Raw genomic sequence first — 26,917 nt, 5'->3', positions numbered from 1 at the left:
TTTAATTGCCTCTTGACTGAGGACCTGCCTTCATCCAGAGATTAACAGATGGCAGCGAGCAGCTGTGAGGCTTTTAGGGATGAAGTAATCTGCTGTTCAGATTGGACCCAGGGAACAGACCTTTTACAGGATGGGAGGCAGAGCTCCATTAAGCAGGGAAGTTGGGGACATTTGGGATTCACGGGATGGGTCATGGAGATGAGTTGCCTGGCTGGGAACCCAGCAGCGCCAGCAAAGGTCAGGCCACAGGTTCGAACTTGTGGCTCCTCCACAGCCCCAGCACTAGCCTGTTCGATGCATGCTCTGCTCAGCCCGGGGCAGAGTGAGGGCATGGCAGAGCCGGTGAGTGGCTTCTCTCCAGCTGGGGCTTCAGGAAATCTTCTGTGTGAATTCGCAACAGCAGGTTGCTTGTTGCCATCAAGATTTCTCTGTTCAAGTTCTGAGCTGGAGTGGCCAGCCAGAGCCTGGATTCCTGTGAGCAAGGCTGCCCTGGAGGGCGGGACTAAGAAGGGGCTCACCGGGAGGGAGGTTCTGGGAAGGGCAGAGAGCTCGGGGGCTGGAGTCAGGCGGACCTGGGTCCTGCTTAATGCTCTGCCTTTGCCACTCAGTAGGAAAGATTCTCTGAGCCCATGTGTAAAATGAAGCCAAAGGATACCTTCTTCAGGGTGGTGGTGGTGTTTAGTCCCTAAGTCACGTCCGACTCTTTGCAACCCCGTGGACTGTAGCCCTCCAGGCTTTTCTGTCCGTGCGATTTCCCAGGCAAGAATACTGGAGTGGGTTGCCATTCTTTCTCTGGTTGATCTTCTTGACTCAGGGGTCAAACCTGTGTCTCCGGCATTGGCAGGCACACTCTTTACCACCGAGCCACCTGGGAAGCCTCTTCAGGATGGTGGCAAGGATTAAATACGATGAAATGTTTGAAAGTTTTTGTTGCCTCTTAATGTTCTTCCACCAGGTTAACTTCTCGGCATCTTTGTGAGCCTTTTCGCACTCCCACCCAGGCAGAATGAACTAACCTTATCCTGAGCCCTCACAGTGCTTTGCGCAAGCCTCTCTTCTAACACAGACCACATTGCATTACAGCTGAGTGGTCAGGGCTGTCATGTATGGGTGTACAGGTTGTAGACTGTATAAGGATGCCAGGCAGAGAGATGAATGAGGACTGAAATCTGCCCTGGCCTTTGTTCAGCAAGGCCTGGAAAGGGTGCATCCACCTCGAAGAAGAGGCTCCCTTATCTAACTGGCATGAAAGCACCACATGGGCCAGCATGGGCCCCAGAGTCAGGCGGATCTGAATCTGAATCCTGACTCCATGATTTACTAACTATGGGTCCTTGAGAAAATTACTTTCCAAGGAAAATCACTCTCCAAGCTCCCATCTCCACCTTTATATCATGGGATAACACAATGCATCAGATAACAAAGGGGACATCATCTTTGGCTGCTGTTTACACCTCTGTCTCTCCTATAAGCTCCGTGAGGCCAGAGACCATGGCCGCTGCTGTGCCCAGCACAGTTCTAGGCACATCAGGGCAAAGGTCAATGGTGTGTGTGTGTGTGCACTCACTGCTTCTCCCATACTAATGCTGAGTGCCTCCCCTCCATGAGTCTTGCAGCTGTGTGTTTGTGAGTACATGTGCACACCTGGAGATGGGGGAGAGGATGGCTACAAACTAATTTGATCACATGGTCTTGTCTTGGGCATGCAGCAAATGCTGAGCCCTAGGCCCTGCCTAAATTTATAGAGCTGCCAAGCTACTGAGAGCCAGGCCCAAGCTTTGCAGGCCTGGAGGGGATGGGAATAGGGAATCATTGGAAGGGGTTCATCCGGGAAGGCCTACCAGAGGGGGGAGGCTTCAGCCAGATTTTGCAGGTGTGTGCAGAACCCAGGAGAGGGGACGGGCACTGCTGATGGAGACTCACTCGTCTTGGCCTGGTCTGAACCCAGATCCTCCCCAGCTCCCTGCCCCCAACAGGGCTTCAAACCCCTATGCCTTTGTCTGGCTGGCTCCCCTCTGCAGCCCTGTCTGAACTCCTGCCTTCAGGTTTAGCCTGATGTCCACTGCTGGGCCCACAGCCCCAGAAATACATAGATAATCCCTACCCAGTGACCGTGGGGCAGGCCCTGGACAGCACCGTGGACTCTGGTTGGGAGAGCTGTGTCTCTAGAATATTTCCCTGTATGGAGGGTCTAGAGTGTGGTCGGGGAGAGTGTGTGGGAGGTAGCGGAGGCCTCTGGAGGCTGAAAATCAGCAGGTCTGCCTGTGGGAGTCAGGTGGCCAGGGCTCTGTGGGGCAGGGGCCCATCCTGGGGCTCCTCGAGTATCACAGTTCCCTTGGGGTCCTTCAGGACTGATGACCTTCCACAAGCACAGCTTTGGGTTCTGGTTCCAGGGGCCGGGGATGCTGACTCCTACTTGTCCTGTAGTTCTCACTCATGCCACCTTCTCCAGGAAGTCCTCCATGACCACCTTGGGACCAGGTTGGGCCTCCCTCCTATGTGCTCCCACAGTGGACTTCACTGTGAACCATGATTGCTGGTTACTTAGGTGGCTCAGACAGTAAAGAATCTGCCTGCAGTGCAGGAGATCTGGGTTCCATCCCTGGTTGGGAAGATCCCCTGGAGAAGGGAACGGCTACCCACTCCAGTATTCTTGCCTGGAGAATTCCATGGACAGAGGAGCCTCGTGGGCTCTAGTTCACGCAGTCCCAAAAAGTTGGACACAACTGAGAGACTAACACCTTCACACTTTCTTCACTTTCACTTATCAGCCTTCGACACCTCTGTATTCCCGTGTCTGGCAACACCGGATGCTTAATAGTTGGTGAGGAAATTGTGAGGGATGACAGGCTGGTGTGTGGGAGGAGATATCATGGATATGAATCCAGGCTCTGGAGACTCACTGGGTTTGGACTTGATGGATTCTTAGAACTCTACGCTTTGGGCTCCTCATCTGGTGGGATGGGGATATTCATGGTCTTTATCTAGCAGGTAGACTAGTTGCATCAAATGAGCTGAGCTGTGATGTGCTTAGAACAGCCCCTGACACAGAAGAGCCTGGTGAATATTGCTTGTTAACTTACATTTAACCCCTTGCAAACTATTACAGAAGAAAGAGGAAGGTGGCCACAGGCCTGGGAGGTCTAAGGAACTGGCTGGCTGGGAAATGGGATGGGGCTCCCCTGAGACCCCGGTTCTGACCCCCTCCCCTACCCTGTTCCCATGTAGATGAGCAACAAGCGGTCCAACAGTTTTCGCCAGGCCATCCTGCAGGGGAACCGCAGGCTCTGCAGCAAGGCCCTGCTGGAGGAGAAGGGGCTGAACCTTTCCCAGCGACTCATCCGTCACGTGGCCTACGAGACCCTGCCCCGGGAAATTGACCGGAAGTGGTACTACGACAGTTATACCTGCTGCCCCCCGCCCTGGTTCATGATCACGGTCACACTGCTAGAGGCAAGGACGGGGGTGGCTAAGGGGCTGCTGGAGGGTCAAAAGGATATAATTTTTTTTTTTCCCTGCACCATGTGACATGTGGGATCTTAGTTCCCCAATCAGAGATCGAACGCACACCCCCTGCAGCGGAAGCATAGAATCCTAGCAATTAGAACCACTAGGGAAGTTCCAGGAGGGTATCTAAGATCACAAGGGGAAGGGCAGCACCTTCACCACCGAAAGGTGATGGTTGAGGATCAAATGGCAGTTGTCACGGCAGGTCAGGCCCTGGTACAGGGCATGCAGGTGTTGTTATAACCCCTCGGCCACAGAGGTATTACCAAGATCATGACTTGAAGTCATATGCACTGCAGCAAAACCCTTGTATGACCCTCCTCGCCCTGCCCAAATCAGCAGTAACAAGAAGAGTGTCAGAAGGTCTTTGACTGGGGGCATTTCACCAGGCGAACTCATTAAAGCAACTTCTGTTAGTTCCTCCCAGAGTGAGTGGAGTGAGCCTCGTGGATGGGTCGTTTGTTCCCCCTGGACTCCATCTTCCACCTGGAAAGTGGGGATAACCAGACTTGCCCTCCTGCTCCCACGCGACTCCTCTGTTTAGAGCCAGAGAATTGCTGGTGGTGCTTTCTGAGCACAAAAGCATTACATCAATACGTATGGGAAGGAGTGTTTATGAACAGGTAAATGTGGGCTTCACATATTTTGCAGGAACATTCTCCCCTTAGGGAATCATCCTTACCTATTGTAATTCTAAAAGTCTCATTTTATGCAACACGATCCAAAGTACCACTTTCTGAATCAGCACTCCTGTATGAGGGACTCCGAATTCCTCCGGCTCTTCAGCCCCAGAACTTGCAGGCCCCCCCCCCACCCCGCCCAGCGCCAGCTCTCAAACTGACGCTTGGCTTCCTTTTGGCATTTTATAATTTCCACCGTTTCTCTTCCAGAGCTAGGGGCCTAATTACTGCCCCTGTGTACGTTCTTGTAAAATTCCTGCCGAATCAAACTGCAGGATCATTAAGCCTCACGGCGTCCAGCTCCTTCCTCTCTTAAATCAGAATATCTGGACTGCAGACCAGAGCTCCTCGGTTTGTTGTTCTGGCTTCCTCCAAGTACATGTTGAAGTTGCGATTTTTCCAAGATATTCTTGGACTTGTTCTCCAAGCGCTTTCTGTGTTGGTCTATTTATTAACTTCTATTTGAGGACCAATAATAACGAGTTGGCTTGCAAGCTGTGCTTGCTGCCAGGCCACCCGCACGCATGGTGTTAGGTGAACAGATTCGCCTCCCAGGGAGTCCAGCTGCTGGGAGCCCTGAGCCATTCCCAGGCTCAGCCCAGAAGGGCTTAACCCCAAGCTAATTACATCTGCCTTCCCTCAGCTGATGCTGCTAACAGGGCTGGCTCTTCGTGTACTTTATCTTAAAAAAAAAAAAGTATTAATTTTGGCCACGTCTGGTCTTCAGGCTTCCCAGGTGGCACTAGTGGTAAAGAACCTGCCTGCCTATGCAGGCAACATGAGACGTGGGTTCGATCCCTGAACAGAAAGCTCCCCTGGAGTAGGAAATGGCAACCCACAGTAGTACTCTAGCTTGGAGAATCCCATTCTAGCTTGGGGAATCCATGCTGAATCCCATGGACAGAGGAGCCTGGCAGGCTACAGTCCATGGGGTCGCAAAGAGTTGGGCACGACTGAGTACAGGGAGAGATCGATCGGGTCTCAGTTGCAGTGCACAGGCTTAGATGCCCACAGCGTGTGGGATCTTAATTCCCCAACCAGGGGTAGAACCAGGTCCCCTCCACTGCATGGTGGATTCTTAACCACTGGACCACCAGGGAAGCCCCTGGTGGGAAGCCCACCTTTAAAAAAAACATTTTACAGTTTATCATTTTTAAGCCTCACAATCACCATGGAAATGTAGACATGAGTATTCCCGTTTCCAAATGGGAAAACCACGCATGTGCTCAGTCTGACTCTTTGCAACCCCATGGACTGTAGCCTACCAGCCTCCTCTATCCATGGAATTTTCCAGGCGAGAATACTGGAGTAGGTTGCCATTTCCTACTTCAGGGGTCTTCCAAACCCAGGGGTCAAATCCACATCTCCTGCATTATAGGGGCATCCTTTACTGCTGTGCCACCTGGGACGCCCCAGAGAAATGGACGACCAGTGAATTAAAGTAATTTGCCCAAGGTCATCCAGAGGAGCCAGATCTTTTGTCCAGATTGGTTTCCGACTTTCCGAAACCTCAGCTGTGTAAACTCGAACCGCCAATCTAGAAGAAACTGGAAAATGATGAAATAACTGTTTCAGAGTCCTTATACCAAAGCCCAAGCCTTTTGTTTTATGTCCAGTTCCAGTAACCTAACTTTCTGATTCCGTAACAGTGAACATAATGGGAAGCTACTGGAAGAGGGCCTTCTCCCTGCCACCAAGAGGAAGTAAGAACCTGGTTGTGGTAACTGGTTAACAACTTGCTGACACCCCAGGCATGGCAAGAGAGGACAAAAGAAAATGTACAAGCAAACCTGAGTCACAAAAAAAACACAAGAATTTGGGATCATTTAGTACAGGAGCGAAACCCCAGTTGCTGGAGAAGACATTGCTCCTACAGCCCAGATCAACACCTGAGGCATCCTTAAAATTAAGAACCTAGGGACGTGAATTATGCATTGTAGAAAGAGTTCCAGGGAGAAATAGTTAAAATAAACACTCTTTTCTGGCTTAAACAAGTATGCTTCAGTCATCTTCACAAATTAACTTATGTGAGGTGTTGATGAGAATTCAGAGAAATTGAAACCCTTGTGTACTGTTGGTGGGAATGTAAAGTGGTATAGCCATTGTGGGAAACAGTATGGGAGTTCCTCAGAAAATGAAATCAGAATTATCATACGATCGTGCAACTCCGCCTCTGAGTGTATACCCAAGAGAACTGAAAGCAGGGACTCAGATATCTATATACCCATGTTCATAGCAGCATTGTTCACAGTAGCTAAAAGGTGAGCGCAACCCAAGCATCCATCGACAGTTGAATGGATAAACAAAATTTGATAGCTACATGCAGTGAAATATTGGGAAGGAGATTTTGACATATGTTACAACATGGATGTATCCTGATGACATTATGCCGAGTGAAATAAACCAGGCACAAAAGACAAATGCTGTGTGATTCCACTTCCACACAGTCCCTGGAGTAGTCGTGTTCATAGAGACAGAAAGCGGAATGGTGGTTGCCAGGGGCTGCGGGGCAGGGAATGGAAATTAATGTTTCATGGATATAGAGTTTATTTCATCACTTTTACAAGATGAAAAGAATCCTGTGAATGGATAGTGGTCATGGTTGCCCATTATGAATGTATTTAACGCCCCTGAACTCTACACTTAAAATGGTTAAGATGGTAAATTTTATGTTACATGGCTTTTGCCACAGTTTTTTTTTTTTTTTTAATCAACTTATATGGCATTGCCTCAGCCCCCAAGTGGGTATGTGAGTTATTACTGGAATTAAAGTTTAAAATCCTCCGAACCCTTTCTGCTTAGCACCGAGGAAGTGTGGGCAGAGACCTTGAGACCATTTTGTGAACACTGAACACAAAATGAACAGAAATGGAGTGAGAGGTGGTGGAGAGCTAGCCTGGGTGCTGGTCATAGGGGTGTGAGAAGGACAGATGGCAACTTCCCTAGGGATTCCACATGATAATAAGCTCAGGAGGGTTTCCGGGCAGTTTCCTGCCTAGTAACAGCCTCTCTGTACTCTCTGCTCTCCTCCAGGTTGCCTTTTTCCTTTATAATGGGGTGTCGCTGGGCCAATTTGTACTGCAGGTAACCCACCCACGATACCTGAAGAACTCCCTGGTTTACCATCCACAGCTCCGAGCACAGGCTTGGCGTTACCTGACATACATATTCATGCATGCGGGGTGAGTATGGCATTCTTTCACTTTATCAAGAATTCTTGTAGAAAAATAACTGGTCCAGAGAGCCTGGATTGAAATTTATTTTTTTAGTTTATTTTTGTCTACCTGGACACAGGATTTGAGATGGCTTCTTAAAACTTATCTAATACCAAACTGTATGTGTAAATTATTAGGAGTGCATGGGTGATGAAAATGTGCTACAGTTCGTGGTGGTGATGTTTGTGCATATCTGTGAACATGCCATTAAAACTGTACAGTTTAGGGGGCTTCCCTAGAGGCGCAGTGGGTATGAATCCACCGGCCAGTGCAGGGAGTTTGGTCTCTGGTGGGGAAGATTCCACATGTCTTGGAGCAGCTAAGCCCGAGCACCACAACTGCTGAAGCCCAAGTGCCTAGAGCCTGTGCTTTGCCATAAGAGAAGCTAGTGCAATGAGAAGCCTGCGCACCTCAACAAAGAGTAGCTCCCGCTTGCTGAAAACAGAGAAAGCCTGTACAAAGTAATGAGGACCAGTGCAGCCAAAAATAAATAAAATTATATAGATATATATAAATTGTACAGTTTAAAAAAAAGTATATGGGAAAGGGAAAGCAAAGTGAGATCAGCACACACATACATAGCATGTGATTCTATATATTTGCTGTAAGTAGGTTACAGATTTATTCTGAGCTTCCTGGTGGCCAAAGCAAAGAGGGAAATGTGGTCAACCACCAGGTTCATTGTCCATAAACTATGTGTGAATGCCCCTATAAGTGATTTGTTGAAAGGCGGTCTACGTGTATGGTGATATGAGGCTTCTTGAGGAACTCTGGAAATATTGCAGTTTCCATTTACAGAGCCATGTGACCTCTTTTGGGACCTGGAGTGCCACCAGTTCTCATGGGTGCATCTTACCCCATGATAAGGACCTCCTAGCTGGCCAGGTGACCACGCAGGTCCAGGTCTCTTGAATGCACGATCTTGGCTGGAGACAGTTTTTACATAGTGGAAGCGTGGAGTTGGACAGTCAGAGTCCCCAGACCCCAGACCTCTGCAGTGTCTTCTGCAGACTCTAGAGAAGTGGAGGGAAAGTGTGGAAAAGCCCTGAGGGTGCCTGTCCCTCAGGCAGTGGGCGGGCCCTCATGGTTCTTTCCTTGGGAGAATGACCCACAGTGGCCATGAGGAAGCTCCTCTGTGAACCTCTGCTCCTGCTGAGCTTCTAAAGGGGCCACAGCACCTCCCCCAGCTGGCTGCACCTGCTGGGGAGGCTGCTTTGGGGTGAAGAGACTTCTCTGATGGTCACTGATGAATGTCCCTATTCTGAGCCTGAGGGGATGGCAGCCTGGCCTGCTATGTCCCGGCTTCGACTTCAGGGCTGAGGAGGAGAGTTGGGGAGGCCCTTCCTGCTTAGGTATCCTCATGAGCCAAGGTGTGGACACAACAGAAACTGGCGGAATAACTTTGACTTACTAAGTTATTTTTTTAAAGTATTTATTTATTGCTGCCCTGGGTCTTCATTGCTGCATGAAGACTTCTCATTACAGTGGCTTCTCTTGTGATGGAGTGTGGACTTTAGGAGCACAGGCTTCAGTAGTTATGACACATGGGCTTAGCTGCCTGACAGCATGTGGGGATCTTCCCAGACCAGGGATCAAACCCATGTCCCCTGCATTGACAGGTGGATTCTTAGCTACTAGGCCACCAGGGAGCTCCCAGCCATAGAATCTTGTTCACTGCTGGATCCCCAGCCTCTTGACATGCTGAGTGAATGACTGTGGTCTCTCTGTACAGGATAGAACACCTGGGACTCAACGTGGTGCTCCAGCTCCTGGTGGGGGTGCCTCTGGAGATGGTGCATGGAGCAACTCGCATTGGGCTTGTCTATGTGGCCGGTGTTGTGGCAGGTAGGCAGGTGGGCCCAGAGTCCATAGGGGTGAACCTCCCCAGGGCGGCTGATGAGACCCTGTGCCGTCAGGCAGGCCCCAGGCTTCCAGCGGACGCTTATCACCCAGGCTCCCGACTGCTAGGGTTCTCCTCTGGGTACCTCTCGCCACCTCCCTAGGGAGACCAGACGGGGATGCCACCCAGAGAGGGAGGCGTGTGATGGCAAAGCGGGTGGAGGATATGTGATTTGGAGCCGGCAGACTGACCGAGGTTTCAGTCTTTCACTACCGTGTTGTAGCTGTGTGAACTTGGGGAAATTCCTTACCTTCTCTTGGCGCCCGTTAAGCTTTAAGAGGGAATTAATGAGATCTGGGGCAGAGAGTCGGACACAACTTAGCGGCTGAACAACAAAAAATGAGATATGCATGCTGGATGTGAGGAGGGCGGGGCGAGGTGAAGAATGAAATAAAGCAAGGGTAGTGAGATCCCAGGGATGGGGGGGGGGGGCCCACCTGTACCCAAAGGGCAGTCTTGCCTCTGCCTGGGCTGGCCCTTGATTGACCCACTGCGAGCAGGAGAGAGTCTGGCCCAAGAGGTCGTGAGCACTTGTGCCAGCTGGAGGAGTCTGGGCCCTGGCTGACTCAGCCCATGTGGCAGGTGATGCGTGTAATCACTGTGGCCTTGAGGACAGTGTCCCAGCTCCTGGTCCCCCGCCCCGGTGGGAGGGGAGATGGAGCGGGGTGAGGTGGACAGAGGACAGTGCCCCAGCTCCTGGTCCCCCGCCCCAGTGGAGGGGCGATGGACCGGGGTGAGGTGAGGTGGACAGAGGACAGTGCCCCAGCTCCTGGTCCCCCGCCCCAGTGGAGGGGCGATGGACCGGGGTGAGGTGAGGAGAGTGGAGATTTCTGCAGAAGTCTGCACCAACTGGGCTTCTGAATAGAGGGGGATCTCCCTGGTTATGTCTCCAACTTTATTGCTGGCTTTTTTCTTTACAAGGTTTGCTGCTTCAGCTCTTCACCTTGACAGCGGTGCCCAAGGGAGCTTTGCGTGTGTGTTTAAGTAAGATCTTAATCCTTTCTGAGTGGTATTAAAGCTGTCATCAGGAGAGCAGGGCAGCGTGGGCCTTGTAAACAGAGGGAAGGCAGGGACCCCGGGAGTGAGTGGGAGGGCTTCCGGAATCAAAGATGGAAGGCTCTATGATTCCTGAAGCCTCCCACCCCACCCACCCACCCATCCATCCCAGGAGAAGCTGGTCTGCTAGTTTGTAAACCCTCAGCCTGGGAGGTTGGCCCAGCGCTGTTGAGGTTGAAAACTTGGCCACCTTGGACAGCGCCCACACCAGCCTCTCCCAGAATCCAGCCCCTTCTGCATCCTTGAACAAAGGTCTGATGAGCATCTCTGTGTGCCAGACTTCCTCAGCCACCCACACACCCCTGAGTGTCGACATCTGGGGATTCAGAGCCACGTTTTCCATACCTACCTACTCAGAGACCCAGATGGTTAATGGCGAGGAACAGGGAAGTGCTCGTAACACTTGCAGTTAGTAGTCAATTAAGTGGGCGTGCCGGAGTAACCTAGAAGACAACACAGATTCAAGATGACTCAGGTCTCGTCCAAAGCAGATGACGCCAGCGGGGAAGCAGGGCAGGTATTACTTCCAAGGGACACCAGTGCAGCAGGGGATGGTGTACAGGCAGAAGGGGGCTTGCCAGCTGAACCTGAGGGTGTGGGGCTGTACTGCAAAGCAGATGACGTGCGTTGTCCTATTTGAGTCATTGATTCAGAGCAGAGGGCATTCTGGTCACCACATGTCACACCATTGATCTCCGGGATGGAGCTGATTGATCCGCCTGCACCCTTTCCTCCTCCCCTGCCTTGTGTGTGCATCCCTCTTCAGAGAGGGGGTGCCGGTTCAGACAGGCGGGCTCTGACCAGATAGGCAAGTGCCTGTCCTGTGCAGGCTGTATTTAATCCCTGCAACAAACCCCTGAGGCAGGTACTATTACCCTTCACCTGTTACAGATACAGAAGCCCAGGCTTGGAGAAGGAAAGTGACTTGCCTAAGAAAACACAGTCATAAGTGGTGGAGCTGGGCTCCGATCAGGCTGTCTGACCCCAAAGGCTATGCTCTAAAATGACCTTAGTGTTACGAGACCCAGAGGCAAGACTTATCCTTCATGCATGGAATTTATTGGAAACCAAGGGAGGTCATTGTTTTCATTTTAAAGATTTTTTGATGTGGACCATTTTAAAAGTCTTCATTGAATTTGTTACAGTATTGCTTCTGTTTTGGGTTTTGGTTTTTTGACCGTGAGGCATATGGGATCTTAGCTCCCAGACCAGGGATCGAACCCACACCCCCTGCATTGGAAGCCGAAGTCTCAACCACTGGACCACCAGGGAAGTCCTCCAAGGCGGGGCGGTCTTAATAGACAGTAAGCCCTGCTCTTTAATTCCTGCCCAATGATAATATTCCAAATCCAAGGCCATCGCATTTTGTAACAATTATAACTAATCTCTGCTCAGCATGTCTGATGGTCCAGGCATGTGATAAAGGGTTCACATGTGTTATCTCCTCATCACATTCCTCTGAAGTGGCTACTGACACCCCCATTTTATAGGCAGTTCAAAGAAGTGGAATCACCCTATTTGCTCAGCCAAGAAATCCTAGAACTGGAGTAGAAACGTCCCCAAACCTGTGCCTCTAGCCAATGCTTGAAGCCAAGATGTATCTCACTTCTGCTAATGATTATAGGGCTGAATTTAAATACTTTAACATCCAGTCTTGGGACTTCCTTGGCAATTCAGTGGTTAGGACTCAGCTTCCACTGCAGGAGACATGGGTTGATTCCCTGCCCAGAGAACTTAGATCCTGCAAGCCATGTGGTTCGGCCAAAAAAATCAAAATAGCCCGATCTTTTCTCTGTTTTGCCCAACTTTGATCATAAATTCTGTAGATCAGAAGCCATGGCTGCACCCCTAGAGCCTAGCACAGGGTTTGGCACATGGCAAGCACTAAACGAAAGAGTACATGCATAAATAAAGTTATACTGCTTAAAGGTAGGTGTTCTGGCAATTTTTATTTGGATTTGCTTTTCTTTAGCAACCAAGGGCGGAGAAGGCAATGGCAACCCACTCCAGTACTCTTGCCTGGAAAATCCCATGGGCAGAGGAGCCTGGTAGGCTACAGTCCATGGGGTCGCTAAGAGTCGGACACGACTGAACGACTTCACTTTCACTTTTCACTTTCATGCATTGGAGAAGGAAATGGCAAGCCACTCCAGTGTTCTTGCCTGGAGAATCCCAGGGACGGGGGAGCCTGGTGGGCTGCTGTCTGTGGGGTCGCACAGAGTCGGACACGACTGAAGCGACTTAGCTGCAGCAGCAGCAACTAAGAGAGGTGCTGGAGGACACCTGCTTTAAATTTTCCAGGCTAAAATTATCACAGCTGTGCTTTATGGCAAAGTCACCAGTTCATCACCGTGCTGGCATGGACCCAGGGTTTCGGGGGGTGGAAATTCATAGCCCTGACTAGCACTGGTCCTTTGGTTTGCTGCTGGGCAGAGGTGTGGCTTGCTTCTCTGTCTTCTGGGCATTTATTGAACTGTCATCCCTTAGGTTTGTCAGGAATCCTCCCTGGCCCTGGCTTCCTACCCCGGAATGGCTTTACTCTGCTGATATGCATACCAGCCCACATTTCTACTTGACTTCTCCCAGTCCCTCTGAAAATGAAAGTGTTAGTCACGCAGTCCAGTGTGACTCTTTGTGACCCCATGGACTGTAGCCCACCAGACTCCTCTGTCCATTGAATTCTCTCCCACCAGACTTCTCTGACCATGGGATTCTCTCCAGGCAGGAATACTGGAATGGGTAGCTATTCCCTTCTCCAAGGGATCTTCCTGACCCAGGGATCGAACCCAGGCCTTCTGCATTGTAGGCAGATTCTTTACCACCTGAGCCACCAGGGAAGCCCATAGTCCAGGACTAATTTGCAGTCATTTAAGGAAAGTCTTTCTGCCACAAATGGAGGGCAAGTGGGTCTAGATCATTACCTTCTAGATTCTTTTATCAGTATTCAAACCCGAGACCCTGGATCTTAGGCCAAGCCTTGGATTATTCTATTTCTGATCTGGAAGGAACGCTGGAGGTCCCCTCCAGTGAATGGCAAACTTTACTCCCCATGTCTCACCCCCATTCAGCCTGAGCAGCTGTCTGCCCTCTGCTCTGTGGGATAGGGGTGTGGGTCAGGTTTCTTTGAAAAGAGTCTTACTGCTTAAACATTGGGCAGACTTAGAACTAACCTCCTCATTTCACAGATATGAAAACTGAAGCCCAGAGAATTCAGGGGCTGTGTCCAGGGTCATACAAGTAGCCAGTCCCGTCCCCAGTCGACCATCCTGCCACCATCCAGGCTGACCTTTGGCCCTGCCTGGGGTCAGGACTCCTGTCCCTGGATAGGGTGAGGGAAAGGTCAGGGCATGGAGGCTGGACCTTGCCGCCTCCCTGCTCTGGTGGATCCCACTGGGGAAGCCAAAGGAGCAGAAGCTGGGCCCATCTGCAGGGACTCACACGGAGGAAAGAGGCCAGCCTGGGAGCTTCCTCTGTCCAGCGGTAATTAACGAGGAGCGCCTTGGAGCGCCTTGGGCCGACAGCCCTGCCCAGCCCTGCAATGCAGCCTCCTCCACCAGCCCCAGCCGGGAGCGTGGGAATCCTTTGTCATGCAGATCTCTGCCTGCCTGCAGGCCACCCTGGGATTTTTTCCCCCCCTCCTGTTATATAGGGTTGACCCCATGGCTCAGCAGTTAAAAAAAAAAAAAGTTATCTGACAATAGATCAATACCTAATTAAAGCCGAAGGGGAAGCATGAAAGGGGAGAGGAAAGATTTATAGTTGCCCTGGGAGGGGAGAAGGACTCGGGTGTTCTTAGTTCATGACAGTTTGTGTTTTCCATGAGAGATGACATCCCCCTGGAGACGAAGAACCTGTTGTGGGGAATCTCTTCGTGGTAGGACCGCACTGAGCTCGGAGCCTTGAGAGCCATCTGGGGTGGGGGCAGCAAGCGATGGGGGGAGAAGGCAGATGACATTGCTGCTACCTCCCCAGGCCCAGGGTGTCAGGTACCCTGGTTCCCAGGCAGGCCCCAGCCTCTTCCTTAGGAGCTGACCCTCCACTCCCATAGGGCCTGCGGAACTTGGCCTTCTGCCTCGCCCTCCTCTCTCCACACAGGCAGCGACTAATTGGCTCAGGAGCCTGCGGGCATTTTCCAGTGGTGATTTCTGCACACTCACCCCGCCAGCCACCTCTCATCCTCTGAGCCCTGGGTTCTAACTCCCAGTTATTTTTAGTCTCCTGTGTCCTTCCCTGGAAGCCAAGGCATTGATCACACTTAAATGAGACCAGAACAATGCATTGCTCATCTCCTCTCGGCCCAGCTTCCCTCCCAGGACCAAAGTTTCTCATCCTCCAGACCAAGAGTCTGTACCATTCCTTTCCCCCAGGGGGTATGACATCATCTTTCTCTCTTCCCCGGAGCTTCTCAAGGACATTTTTCCTCCAGAGATGCCCAGCTCTAGAGATCCTGTTGGTCTGTTGTAGTTTCACTCGGCTGGAGGTGATGCATGGCAGGTTTCTGGGTGCTATTGAGAAAGAGTGGGGGTAGAGGGTGGAGGTTGACAGTTCAGGCAGTGGCTGCTGGAGAGGCCAAGAGGCAGACCGGGACTCATGTCCTGGCTCCAGCCATTCCCACCAGGTGACTGAGGCCTCAGCCTCCTCGTCTCTGCAACGAGGCTGTTAACGCCTGCCTCAGTGAGTGGGCTGGAGGGTCACACAAAATGTTTGGCAGGTGTCTGACACATAGCGCCCCATAAGGGTGGCAGTTTCTGCAAAACTACTGCTACCATTTTCTTGTCATTGCTCAGAACCCTGAGATAGCACCCGGTGAGGCCAGATCACCAGGCGGATAATCTGGGTTGGAGCTCTACTGTGGACAAGTCATTTCCCTCCTTGAGACTTTGCTTCCCAGTTGTAAAAGGAGAAGTTTGAACCAAATGGTCCTTTGGGTCGTAGATGAATCTTTCAGGAAGCTCCAGGGTGATGGAGCTTTTGCTCTGGAGTCTCAGCCCTTGGGCTGCAGCAGCCCAGCGCCTGGGACTGGGGGTGGGGAGTGACTCCAGCATCCTTGAATTCTCCATCTCTCTCTCTGCACCAGGGTCCTTGGCAGTGTCTGTGGCTGACATGACCGCACCGGTGGTGGGCTCCTCTGGAGGGGTGTATGCGCTTGTCTCTGCCCATCTGGCCAACATTGTCATGGTGAGCACCCCTGTCCCTGAAGTCCTTTCTTGGCCCACCCAACCCCTTCCCCGCCATCACTGGGCCTGGATGTTAATCTGCCAGAGTTGGGTTTTAGATTCTCTTCTGTGCTCCAGCCTGGGCTTGGAAAGCCGCAGGCCAGTAGCCAAATTCAAGGACACTTCCTCACCCTCTGCTGGGCCACTTCCAATGGGTCCCTTCCGTATATGATTCCAATTTTCTCCAGCCTGGCTTTGCCTGTCTCCCTGTTCCAAGTCTTTGCTACTTGGTGGCTTTAAAAAGTGAAAATTCTTGACCACTAGCACCCATCGAAATTGTAATTTGTTGTTTCTCATACTTTGGTAAAAGTAAAGGGCCTTAGGGGCTTCCCTGGTGGCTCAGTGGGTAAAGAGATCGCCTGCCAATGCAGGAGAAACGGGTTTGATCCCTGATCTGGGAAGACCCCAGATGTCACGGAGCAACTGAGCCCGTATGCCGCAACTACTGAGCCTGTGCTCCAGGGCCTGGGAACCCCAGCTACTGCGCCCGCGTGCCCTAGAGCCCCCGCTCTGCAACAAGAGGAGCTGCCGCAATGAGAAGCCGTCACACCGCAACTACAGAGTAGCCTCTGCTCACCACAACCGGAGATAAGCCCTTGAAGCAGTGAAGACCCAGCACAGCCAAAAATCAGTAAAACTATAAAAAAAGAAGTAAAGGGACCTTAGAGATGATCTCACCAAAATTCTCAAATAGGAAAGAAGGCCCTGACAGGTTAAATGATTTGTCCAAAGTCGCAATCAAATTGGTGACAAAAATGGGGTCCTGAGCCCACATCTCCTGGCAACCATTTAAGTGTCACTGTCCTCCACCAGCCTGTCACAGTGTCTGGACACCGTCATCCCGGTTCTCAAGTTCTTGCCTTTTCCTGAAAGGCAATCTAGTGAACTAGCTAACAGCAGGGGCTGTTATTCAGCTTAGATCTGAATGGCAGCCACCTACTTCCTGAAGAGTGACCTTGAGCAAATGACTTCAGTGCTTCGTGCCTCAGTTTCTAGATCTATGAAATGGGGTGGGGTGGGACAAATGAGATACAGTGAAAATAACCGCTTGTTGGTAAGTGTTAGCTTCATTCCTGACCCCTCACAGAAGAGGCTGGGGTGGACTCAGAGTAGAGACAGGACCTTCAAGGCAAGAAATTGAAAGCCATCTGATAGTCTTAGAGGAGGCCAAGGAAGACAGCTTCCTTGTTTTGGAAGCGGTCTGAAGTTTGGAGGCTGAAAGAGGAGTCGTTGGCAGTGCTTGGCTAACTCTGCCTTGATGCCCCCCACACAGGCACAGCCCAGGTCTTACCTATCTTTTCCCCAGTGCCTGGAATAGGGCTGGACACATGGCAGAGGGTACCCACTGAATCTGGGGGCAGGCAGGAAGGAAGAACTCGGGGTTAGGGCAGCAGGGACTGTGTCCAGGAAAGGAATGTCTTCTCTTTGGGATCCTCTTGTTCTCTCTTCCCTCCCCCATTACTGTCTTCACCCATGTGGCAGATATTCAGATGCTCAGTTACAACAGTTCATAGAGTTCCTCAATTCCCCCACATCTTATTTATTTAACCCGCGCTGCCAGGCATGTGGGATCCTAGTTCCCAGACCAGGAATCAAATCCGTGCCCCCTGCAGTGGAGTCTTAACCACTGGACCACCGGGGACTCACCTCCATTTCTTCTTTATCATTGCTGTCGGCTGCCCTGCTCCTCAACACCATTCCCTCTCTGTGCACCAAAGTCCCCTTTGTACCCTGAGAGAGAAAGAGAGCTGCTGCTGAGGCTGGAAAGCCCATGTGAAGGTGTATGTGTGGGGGGGTTGAGGGCAGTAAGTGTGTTTACACACAGGGTGCGTGCCTCGGTCTGCTCAGCACCTGGGAGCCCAGGGCCGCCTCACGTGGCCCTTTAAATGGGTCGTTCTGTATCAGTGCCACCGCTTTCCCCAGACACAGCTTTTCCTCTGAATTCTGCTCCCGCCACTCCCCCCTCCCCCTGCCCCAATTCCTTTCTGCAGGGGGAGGAAATGCCCTCCTCCCCCAGCTGTTCCCCCCAGGATTTGTTCGTGTGGAAGGACATGAACCAGCACAACTGAGAAGGGAGAGTAGGCAGGGCTTCGTAACGATGCCCTGTTTCCCCCCTCGCCACCACCTGGGAAGTACTCTCGTGTTCCCGGAAGTTCCCCTGGTGAGGGCAGATGCAGGGCCCAGCGTGGGGCCTGGGGTTGAGGAGAGGGTATTTGAGAGCAGTTTTCTTCCAGTTTGTGCTTCTTTCTGCAAGTAGCCAGCGGTGGTGCAGCTGAGCTGTCCCATCCGAGAGCTCAGTGCTCTTCCAGAAGGACATGGCTTTCTCTGGCCAACGGGGAGCTTTGGGGTCCCCTGGAGCGTGACATTTGGTAGCCCTCCTTTAAAAAGCTGTGTGCTGTTTATTGGACGGTGAAGAATGCTCATTTCACTCACTTCCTTCTTAGAAAGGTCAGCTTCTTTTCATCAAGAGGCTACCTTTACCCAAACTAGCTCAGCGCCCAGCAATTCGGAGATGCATTAGGACAAGCCAAATGAAATTGGTATTTCTGTGGGTCAGAAGCATTTCAACCTTGGCAGTTTGATGTGGTTCAGCCTAATAGATGATGGATTTTTTTTCTCCCCAGAATGTTAGCAAACATAAGAGGAGAGTTCTTTTTCTTTTTTATTTTTATTTTATTTTGGTGCTTTCAAACTGTGGTGTTGGAGAAGACTCTTGAGAGTCCCTTGGACTGCAAGGAGAGCAAACCAGTCAATCGTAGAGGAAGTCAACCTTGAATATTCATTGGAAGGACTGATGCTGAAGCTGAAGCTCCAGTACTTTGGCCACCTGATGCAAAGAGCCGACTCCTTGGAAAAGACCCTGATGCTGGGAAAGATAGAAGGCAGGAGGAGAAGGGGACAACAGAGGATGAGATGGTGGATGGCATCACTGACTCAATGGACATGAGTTTCAGCAGGCTCTGGGAGACGGTGAAGGAGAGTGAAGCCTGGCGTGCTGCAGTCCATGGGGTCACAGAGTTAGACCTAACTGAGTAACTGAATAACAAATAGTCGATTTACAGTGCTGTATTAGTTTCAGGTGTACAGCAAAGTGACTCACTTATACATATACACATATCTGTTCTTTTTCAGTTCTTTTCCCGTATAGGTTATTTCAGAATATTGATTAGAGTTCCCTGTGCTGCACACTAGGTCCTTGTTGATTATTTTGTATATAGTAGTGTCTGTACGTTTAGGGGGCTTCCCAGGTGGCACTAGTGGTAAAGAATCTGCCTGCCAGTACAGGAGACTCAAGAGACATGGGTTCGATCCCTGGGTCGGGAAGATCCCCTGGAGTAGGAAATGGCAACCTGCTCCAGTAATCTTGCCTGGAGAGTCTCATGGACAGAGGAGTCTGGCGGGCTACTGTCAGTGAGGCTGCAGAGTCAGACACGACTGAGCGACTGAGCTCATACATTTAGACTGTTGATCTTTCATTCCAAAATGAAGATTTGGTCTGCGTGTATATACCCAATAAAGCACCTCACTGGAGCAGAAGGAGAGAGAGCATACACCTGTCAGGAAATGTGGATTTGAGGTCTGGTATTACCATCTAGTATGCTGTGAGTTCCTTAACTCCTTAGGGATTCTGTTCTCTCATCTGTAATCCTTTCTTCACAAAGTAGTTGTGAGAAAGACATGAAAAAAAAATGCATGTGAAAATGTCATTTATGTGGCAGATCCTCACACTGGGAGATCCTGTAGGTGTATGTGTGTGTATATTAGTTGGTTCAGTTGCTCAGTCGTGTCCGACTCTTTGTGACCCCAGGCCTCCCTGTCTATCACCAACTCCCAGAGTTTACTCAAACTCATGTCTATTGAGTTGGTGATGCCATCCAACCATCTCATCCTCTGTCGCCTTCTCCTCCTGCCCCCAATCCCTCCCAGCATCAGGGTCTTTTCCAGTGAGTCAACTCTTCGTATGAGGTGGCCAAAGTACTGGAGTTTCAGCTTTAGCATCAGTCCTTCCAAAGAACACCCAGGACTGATCTCCTTTAGGATGGACTGGTTTGATCTCCTTGCAGTCCAAGGGACTCTCAAGAGTCTTCTCCAACGCCACAGTTCAAAAGTGTTTATATATATATATATTTTTTCCTTTTTAACAATTTGTTCCTTTATTTAGCCTGAAACTTTTTATAAAGGTAAAAAATAATTTTAAGGAGGAATATCATCATCATTGCATTTGAGCTATTTTGATTTAAATTTTGTTTATTATTTTTCTTTATTTCTTAGTTGAAGGATAATTACTTTACAATGTTGTGTTAATTTCTGCCATACATCACCATGAATCAGCCATAGGTATACACATGTCCGCTTCCTACCCCCTCCCACCGTCCACTCCTCTAGGCTGACACAGAGTCCCTGAGTCATACAGCAAATTCCCACTGTCTGTTCCACATACGGTAGCATATATGTTTCCGTGCTTCTCTCTCATTGGTCCCACCCCTGCCCCGTCCATGAATCTGTTCTCTGTGTCTGCATTTCCACTCCGCCCTGCAAATGGGTTCATCAGTACCGTCTTTCTAGATTCTGTGTGTGTGTGGCATGCTTAGTCGCTCAGTTGTGTCCGCCTCTTGCCACACCACAGACTCCAGCCTGCCAGGCTTGTCTGTCCATGGGATTCTCCAGGCAAGAATACTGCAATGGGTTGCCATTTCCTCCTCCAGGGAATCTTCCAGACCCAGGAATGGAAGCTGGGTCTCCTGCATTGCAGGCAGATTCTTTACCAGCTGAGCTAGATTCTGTGTATGTGTTAACATGCGATATTTGTTTTTCTCTTTCTGACTTATTTTACTCTGTGTAATAGGCTCTAGGTTCATCCACCTCATTAGCACTGACTCAAATGTGTTCCTTTTTATAGGTGAGTAATATTCCATTGTATATATGTACCACAGCTTCTTTATCCATTCATCTGTCAGTGGACATCTGGGTTACTTCCATGTCCTAGCTATTGTAAATAGCACTTCAGTGAACATCGGGGTAACGTCTTTTTCAATTATGGTTTTCTCAGGGTGTATGCCAAGTAGTGGGATTGTTGGGTCATATGATAGTTTTATTCCTATGTATATATTTTATACATATTCTTTAATTACAAATTCCACCAGATGTCTGCACAGGGAATAATCTGAAAATGTGTACTTTATGCTTCAGACACATAACAGAAAAATGTCAAACCCTTCTGTTCTCAGGACTGTACTTAAGTGAAAGAGTCTGGCTGAAATGAAAGCGTGTCCTATTTTTCATAAAAAAAAAAAAAAAAAAGCACTTTGAGTTTCAAAAAGCTTGTTTACATCAAGGGATTAAATCTAGAAAATATTTCAACAAACGATCTGGATGGCATTAAAGACCTGCAATCAGGACTTCTTTTTGAAATTCTAGAAGTATAAAGACACGCATAATTGAATAATTTATTAATTGCTTTTTGCTGTGGCCCATAGAGCAGACTTTCATTTTTAAATACGCAAGGTATTTTCTTATACTTTGCCCCATTCAATAGATGTTTTTCTAAAACGTTTTGAGATCTAAATTTTCACAAATTGAACCGTACTGTCAAAGCACAGGAGAGATTGTTGTCTGAAAGGCGCAGAAGATTGCTGTGTTACAAGGTTCAGTTTATTAAGTAAAAAGCCTGCTGTAGGATTTTTACTTAATGACATCTAATTTTATCTGTGTCATGCTTTCTTGTTTCCTGTGTTGGATTTTCGTGAAGTGATTTGACAAGAAGTTGTTTCCACTGGGGGTATGTAAAGCAGTCTGGGAACAGAACCTCCTGCCTGGGTTTCAGCCTGTGAGCTCTTAGCTGGTTGGATGAGCAAGATGCTGAGAGGCCTGGTTCCCATCTTGTTTGCTGTTGGTGAGTTACCATCTCACCCTGCAAGGCTCTGGGAGAGAATGAAATTAAAGGACCTGAAAAAAGTATATATTCCCCAGGGGCCTGCAGGCTTTTCAACATTTATAGCAGCAGCAGTGCTGGCGCTGTGTGAGATGTTTTCCCCTTCTCCTGTTGTTTCACTGTGCTTATTTTATTTGGAGGGAATAATGGGGAGGGGGGTGGGAGATGAGGCAGCTGGTGCGAAAGAGCGACTTTCTAGTTTAACCCCTCAGCTGCTGGGAGGCTGGCCACTCGCTGACTGTTCGCTCAGCTTTGGGGGGCAGCTGGGGGCAGCCGGCAGGGACAGACAGCATAGGCAGAGCGTAACCTTGCCTTGGAAGTGTGGGCAAACAGAGCCCTGGGCTGGGGACCTTGTCAAGCTCGACCTTAACTCACTGTGACCTTGCCCTAGCCCCCCTTGACCCTCAAGTGCAGATGAGAGGGTGTGACTGGATCAGTTTGGCAGACTCCAGCATCCTTCGGGGCCAGGCAGGGGTGGTGGATGAGGCTGGCCCGGAGCAGTGTGTATGAGGGGGTGTGGGGTGGGAGCAGGGCACCCATGTGGGAAAACTGGAGTTCCCTGGCTTCATCCAAGGTCATTGAGATTCTGCAGAATTTTTTTTTTTTTTTTTTTTTACTTTTTATACAATTTTTACAGTTAACTCACTTGTTTTGTTTGGGGCTGTGCTGGGTCTTTGTCGCTGCACACAGGCTTTCTCTAGTTGTGGTGCCGGGGCTTCTCATCGTGGTGGCTGCTCTTACTGCGGATCTCGAGCTTTAGGCGCGTGGGCTTCAGTGGTTACGGCACACGGGCTCAGCTTCCCTGTGCCGTGTGGGATCTTCCCAACTCAGGGATCGAACTCGTGTCCACTGCACTGGCGGGAGAATTCTTAACCCCCGGCTTCCCAGGCAGCGCAGTGGTAAAGAATCTGTCTGCTGGTGCAGGAGATGCAGGTTCAGTCCCTGAGTCGGGAAGATCCCCTGGAGGAGGCTCCTGGAGTCAGATGGACTCACTGCCTGCGGGAGCGGCACCCCACTCCAGTATTCTTGCCTGGAGAATCCCATGGACAGAGGAGCCTGGGGGGTGAACGTCCATGGAGTTGCAAAGAGTCAGACTTGACTCAGCACGCAGGCATGACTTGCACGCTTCTTAACCGTTGGGAAGTCCGTTTTTGCACAATTTTAAAAGGTTACTTTCCGTTTACAGTTATTACAAAATATTGCCTATATGGCCTGTGTGAAACGAAACATCGCTGAGCCTGTCTTACCCCCAGTCGTTTGCACCTTCCACTCTCCTACCCCAGTCTTGCCCTCCCACTGGTCGCCGCTGCTTTGTTTCCTGTATCTGTGAGTCTGCTTCCCTTATGTTCTGTCCACTAGTCTGTTATATTTTTTAGATTCCACGTGTAAATGATATCATACAGTATTGGTCTTTCTCTGACTTATTTCACTTAGCAGAGATTCCGAAGGTTTAAAACTGTTCTGCAAGGCGAACTCACCGTCTTTGCCGCAGGTCTGGATACTATCAGACGTTTAGATGGATGACCCTTACCGCGTTCCAGTCTGTGTTCTTTTTACACATATTAATTCATTTCACCTTCGTCACAATGAGGTGGGCAATGAGGTACGCACTGTTACCTCAAATTTATAAACAAGGACCCTAGCAGAAAGGAATTCTGAGTCATCCCAGTGGTGATCTGGCCAGACCAAAAATACAGATGGTACTTTTTAAGGCAAATCCCAGGTAGGACCCAGAGGGGTGTGGACCTCAGCTGAAGGAGAGTGTGACCAATACATCCTAAACTTACTTTGCCCCAAAGTGTCAGTCAGAACCCAGGGAAAGAGACATGAAGTGAACTATCCAGAGGGCTTTTATGAGGAAAGGGATATTAGAAGTGTTCCGCATCACTTTTTTTTAAGAGTGGTCAGTACATTCATATCATAGTGCAATACGAATCACCATCTATCTTCAGAACTCTTTCCATTTTGCAGAACGAAAACTCTATACCCTTTTAACAACAGCTTCCATTCCTCTCTCCCCCACCTCCTGACAACCTTTAATCTATTTTCTATCTCTGTGCATTTGACTCCTCTGTACCTCCTATAAGTGGAATCAAATGCTATTTGTCTTTTTGGGAGTAGCTTATTTCACTTAGCAGCATAATATCTTTAAGGTTCATTCAAGTTTGGCATGAGTCTTAACTTCTTTCCTTCTGAAGGCTGAGTAATGTTCCACTGAGTGGCTAGCCCACCTTCTATTTCTCTGTTCGTCTCTCCATGGACGCTTGATTTGCTTCCACTTTTTTGGCTGTTGTGAATTACACTACTGTGAATGTGGGTGTCACTGTTAAGAGAGAATGAAGACCCGTGGGTGGACATCACAGGGAGGCAAAGCCTGGCTGGACAATGGCAGGAAGAACTTTTCCGTGACTGTAACCCTTTCCTGGGGCTGCTCCAGGAGCTGGGGAGCTCCCCGTCACAGGGGCTTCTTGGCAGGGGTGTCCCTATGGGAGGAGATGGCCCATCAGATGATTCCCAAGATCCCTCCCATCCTAAGGCTTCCTCTTAGAGAGGAGCCGAGGGGCTACCCACCTTCAGCCAACTGAGCCAGCTCGGACTGGGTTGCCAAATCCAATGGAAGGCACCAACTGCTGTTCTGTTCCCTGTCCCCCAGTGAGAGTCCCCTGTGGGCAAACCCCAGCGGGGGACAACGTTGTCCTGCCATCTGCTTCTGAGTACAGAACATGTCAGCAGGCAGAGATCAGACTTTCCCACCTGAAGAGGGACCGGGTATCACTCACCTCACCTTTTTTTCTTGGTTGCAGCATGTGGGATCTTTAGTTGTGGCATGTGGGATCCAGTGCCCTGACTAGGGATCAAATGTGGGCCACCTGCCCTGGGAGCTCAGTCTTAGCTACTGGACTACCGGGGAAGTCCCTCACCTTGCTTTTTGTGAAGAAAGACATGCTGATCACTGAGGAATAATGGGGAAGAGGGAGGTGAAGGGCAGAGAGCTGAGTGTGCAGGATTTCTGTCTTTGGGACAGCGTCCGTCCATTCCACTTGGTCCACTGAAGCCATAGACATTGCTGTCCGTGCCAGTGTTCAGGAGCCCGGTCAGATCTCAGGCATGGGTCCCCCTCTTTCAGAGGAGTTCAAGATGTGCCCTTGAGCTGGGCCTGGGCCAGGCAGCAAAGGCAGGGGGAGGTGGGTGGGAGAAAACAGAAGCGGGGCATCCCCTCTTGCCTCCTCCCCCAAGACTGATGTTTTCCAGGGAGATTCCAGGCTCCTTTCTGCTTCTGGGTAAATGGAATAGAGCTTTGAAAGCACTGCAGGAGTGCCCCTCAAAGGAGCCCTGTGGCGAAGTCTTTTGTAAAGTGAACAGTCCTTTTGTAAGGTGAATAATTGTGCTCTGATTATCTGCTTTGGAGGTTCAGAGTGTTCAGAGATTCTCAGGGGAAAGAGGGATTTGTCTGAAGGCCATCTGGCCCACCCCGTTTCCAATGCTTGATTCTCTCGAGCACCCGCTCTGAGTGATGCAAAGCCCCCATGTGGACCCCTCTGTGATGGGAAACTCACCATCCCATGGATCATTCCATCTTTGGACAGCTCAGCTGATTAGAAATGGCAGCTTATCCTGAGCTTAAAAAGAAGTCTCTCTCTGAAGTTTTATCCGTTGTCTCTGCTTACAGGTTACACTAAATATACCTTTCGCTTGTGTTGACTCACTTGATAGCTGACCACAGTGAACTTGACCTCCCCCAAGTCTTCTCATTTGTTTCTCAGATGCAGGATTTTGAGTTCTCCTATCGTCCTGATGGTTCGTTCTGTTTTGACTTGGCTTGCTTTGCCGGCCTGCATCACTTTGTAACCATGAGACCTAGCAGCTGGGGCAACATCCAGATACCTGTCTGTGTCGTGGAGACAGGACTCGTGTCTCCCAGGTTCTAGATTCTCTTCCTGTGTTGGCACAGCTCCAGAGCTTTTATGACAGTAACAAACCTACCAACCCCTAAAATCTCAAAGCCGTGCTGGGACTATGCCACAACCACTTCATTCAGGATTTAATAGAGATGATTTCTTTTTAAACTCCATCTTTATTTTTATTGTACTCCAACTCTTTTAGCATTTCCTCTGTTTACAAATTTTCTTTTTTTAATTTTTAAAACTATTTATTTTCACATTTATTTGTTTGACTGTGCCAGGTCTTAGTTGCAGCATACAGGATCTTTAGTTGTGACATGCAAACTCTTAGTTGTACCATGCGGGATCTAGTTCGCTGACCAGGGGGTGAACGCTGGCCCCCTGCATTAAGAGCATGGAGCCTTAACCACTGGGCCACCAGGAAAACCCCACGAATTTTATTTTTAAATTTATTTTTGGCCTCTCTCTACAGCTTGTGAGATCTTAAGTTTCCCGATCAGGCAACAAACCTGAGCCCTTGGCTGTGAAAGTGCGGAATTCTAACCACTGAACCACCAGGGAATTCCCAGAGATGACTTTTTTAAATGTCAGCTTTTCCTAGGCTGGCTACCTCTGCAGAGAAGTGGTCTGATCTGAAACTAATGAAACTCTCTCTTTTTTTTTTTTCCCAGAACTGGTCAGGCATGAAGTGTCAATTCAAGCTGCTGCGGATGGCTGTGGCCTTGATCTGTAGTAAGTTCTAATAGGGCTGGCTGGGGAAGGGGGACCCTGTACCAGTCCTGGGCGATGTAGAGATGGCACAGTCCCTGCTTTTTAGGGACTTGTGGTCAAAAAGAGAAGGGAAACACATCCACAATGTGGAAAGAAGTGGGGGTTACAGGAGGGTCTGACCTACAGTGCTGCTCCCTGACCTACTTTTCACAGACATAGACTGCAGAGAGGAAAGTCCACGTGGGATGAGTTTCTAGCTCAATGGTCAGATCAAGAAAAATAACCTTTTAGGGCTTTTATTCCTTTTGGTTTAAAAAAATTTCTGGTTTCAATATTTTTATTTAAAAATGTTTTTCCTTCCAGCTTTATTGAGATAAAATTGACACATGGCCCTGCATGAATTTCAGGTGTACAGCCTGATGATTTGACTTATATACATTATGAAATGGTTAGTACCATCAGCTTAGCGAACATCCATCATCTCGTATAGTTGAAGAATTAAAGAAAGAAATTGAAAAAAAAATTTTTTTTCCTTGTGATAAAAGTAATTTCTTAACCTTTTGGGTCACGGAGTCGATCCTTTGAGATCTCCTACTGGAAACTCAGGATTACTTTCCAGAAAAAGGCACAGATGAGCGAGCTCACATCAGCATGCATACATACACACACTCTGAAACTTGTAGTTCAGCAAGTTCACAAGCTATCGCTAATCCACGAACCCTTGAACAGGTGTGATGAGGGCCTTCGTTGAGAGAAGACAGTCTACCTGCAAAGGACATTTTGAGTGTGAAAGAAAAG

General features: G+C 49.5%; 1 protein-coding gene across 3 annotated transcripts in view; it reads left to right on the top strand.

Moving 5' to 3' along the window:
- Positions 1-26,917, top strand: part of RHBDL3 (rhomboid like 3) — a 51,786-nt gene that overhangs the window by 21,217 nt on the left and 3,652 nt on the right. For 2 of the 3 annotated variants that reach the window (XM_018064246.1, XM_018064245.1), the window contains 5 exons: positions 3,229-3,453; positions 7,221-7,369; positions 9,135-9,247; positions 15,436-15,536; positions 26,080-26,140. In XM_018064246.1, coding sequence (XP_017919735.1) covers positions 3,229-3,453; positions 7,221-7,369; positions 9,135-9,247; positions 15,436-15,536; positions 26,080-26,140 — 649 coding nt within the window. The remainder of the gene's footprint in view (positions 1-3,228; positions 3,454-7,220; positions 7,370-9,134; positions 9,248-15,435; positions 15,537-26,079; positions 26,141-26,917) is intronic. The other variant, XM_018064247.1, reaches the window with a different exon arrangement.

The sequence above is a fragment of the Capra hircus genome, chromosome 19, assembly GCF_001704415.2.
Source record: "Capra hircus breed San Clemente chromosome 19, ASM170441v1, whole genome shotgun sequence".
Taxonomy (NCBI): Eukaryota; Metazoa; Chordata; class Mammalia; order Artiodactyla; family Bovidae; genus Capra; species Capra hircus.
Note: the sequence above shows the minus strand (reverse complement) of the source record. Positions and strands in the feature narration are given on the sequence as shown.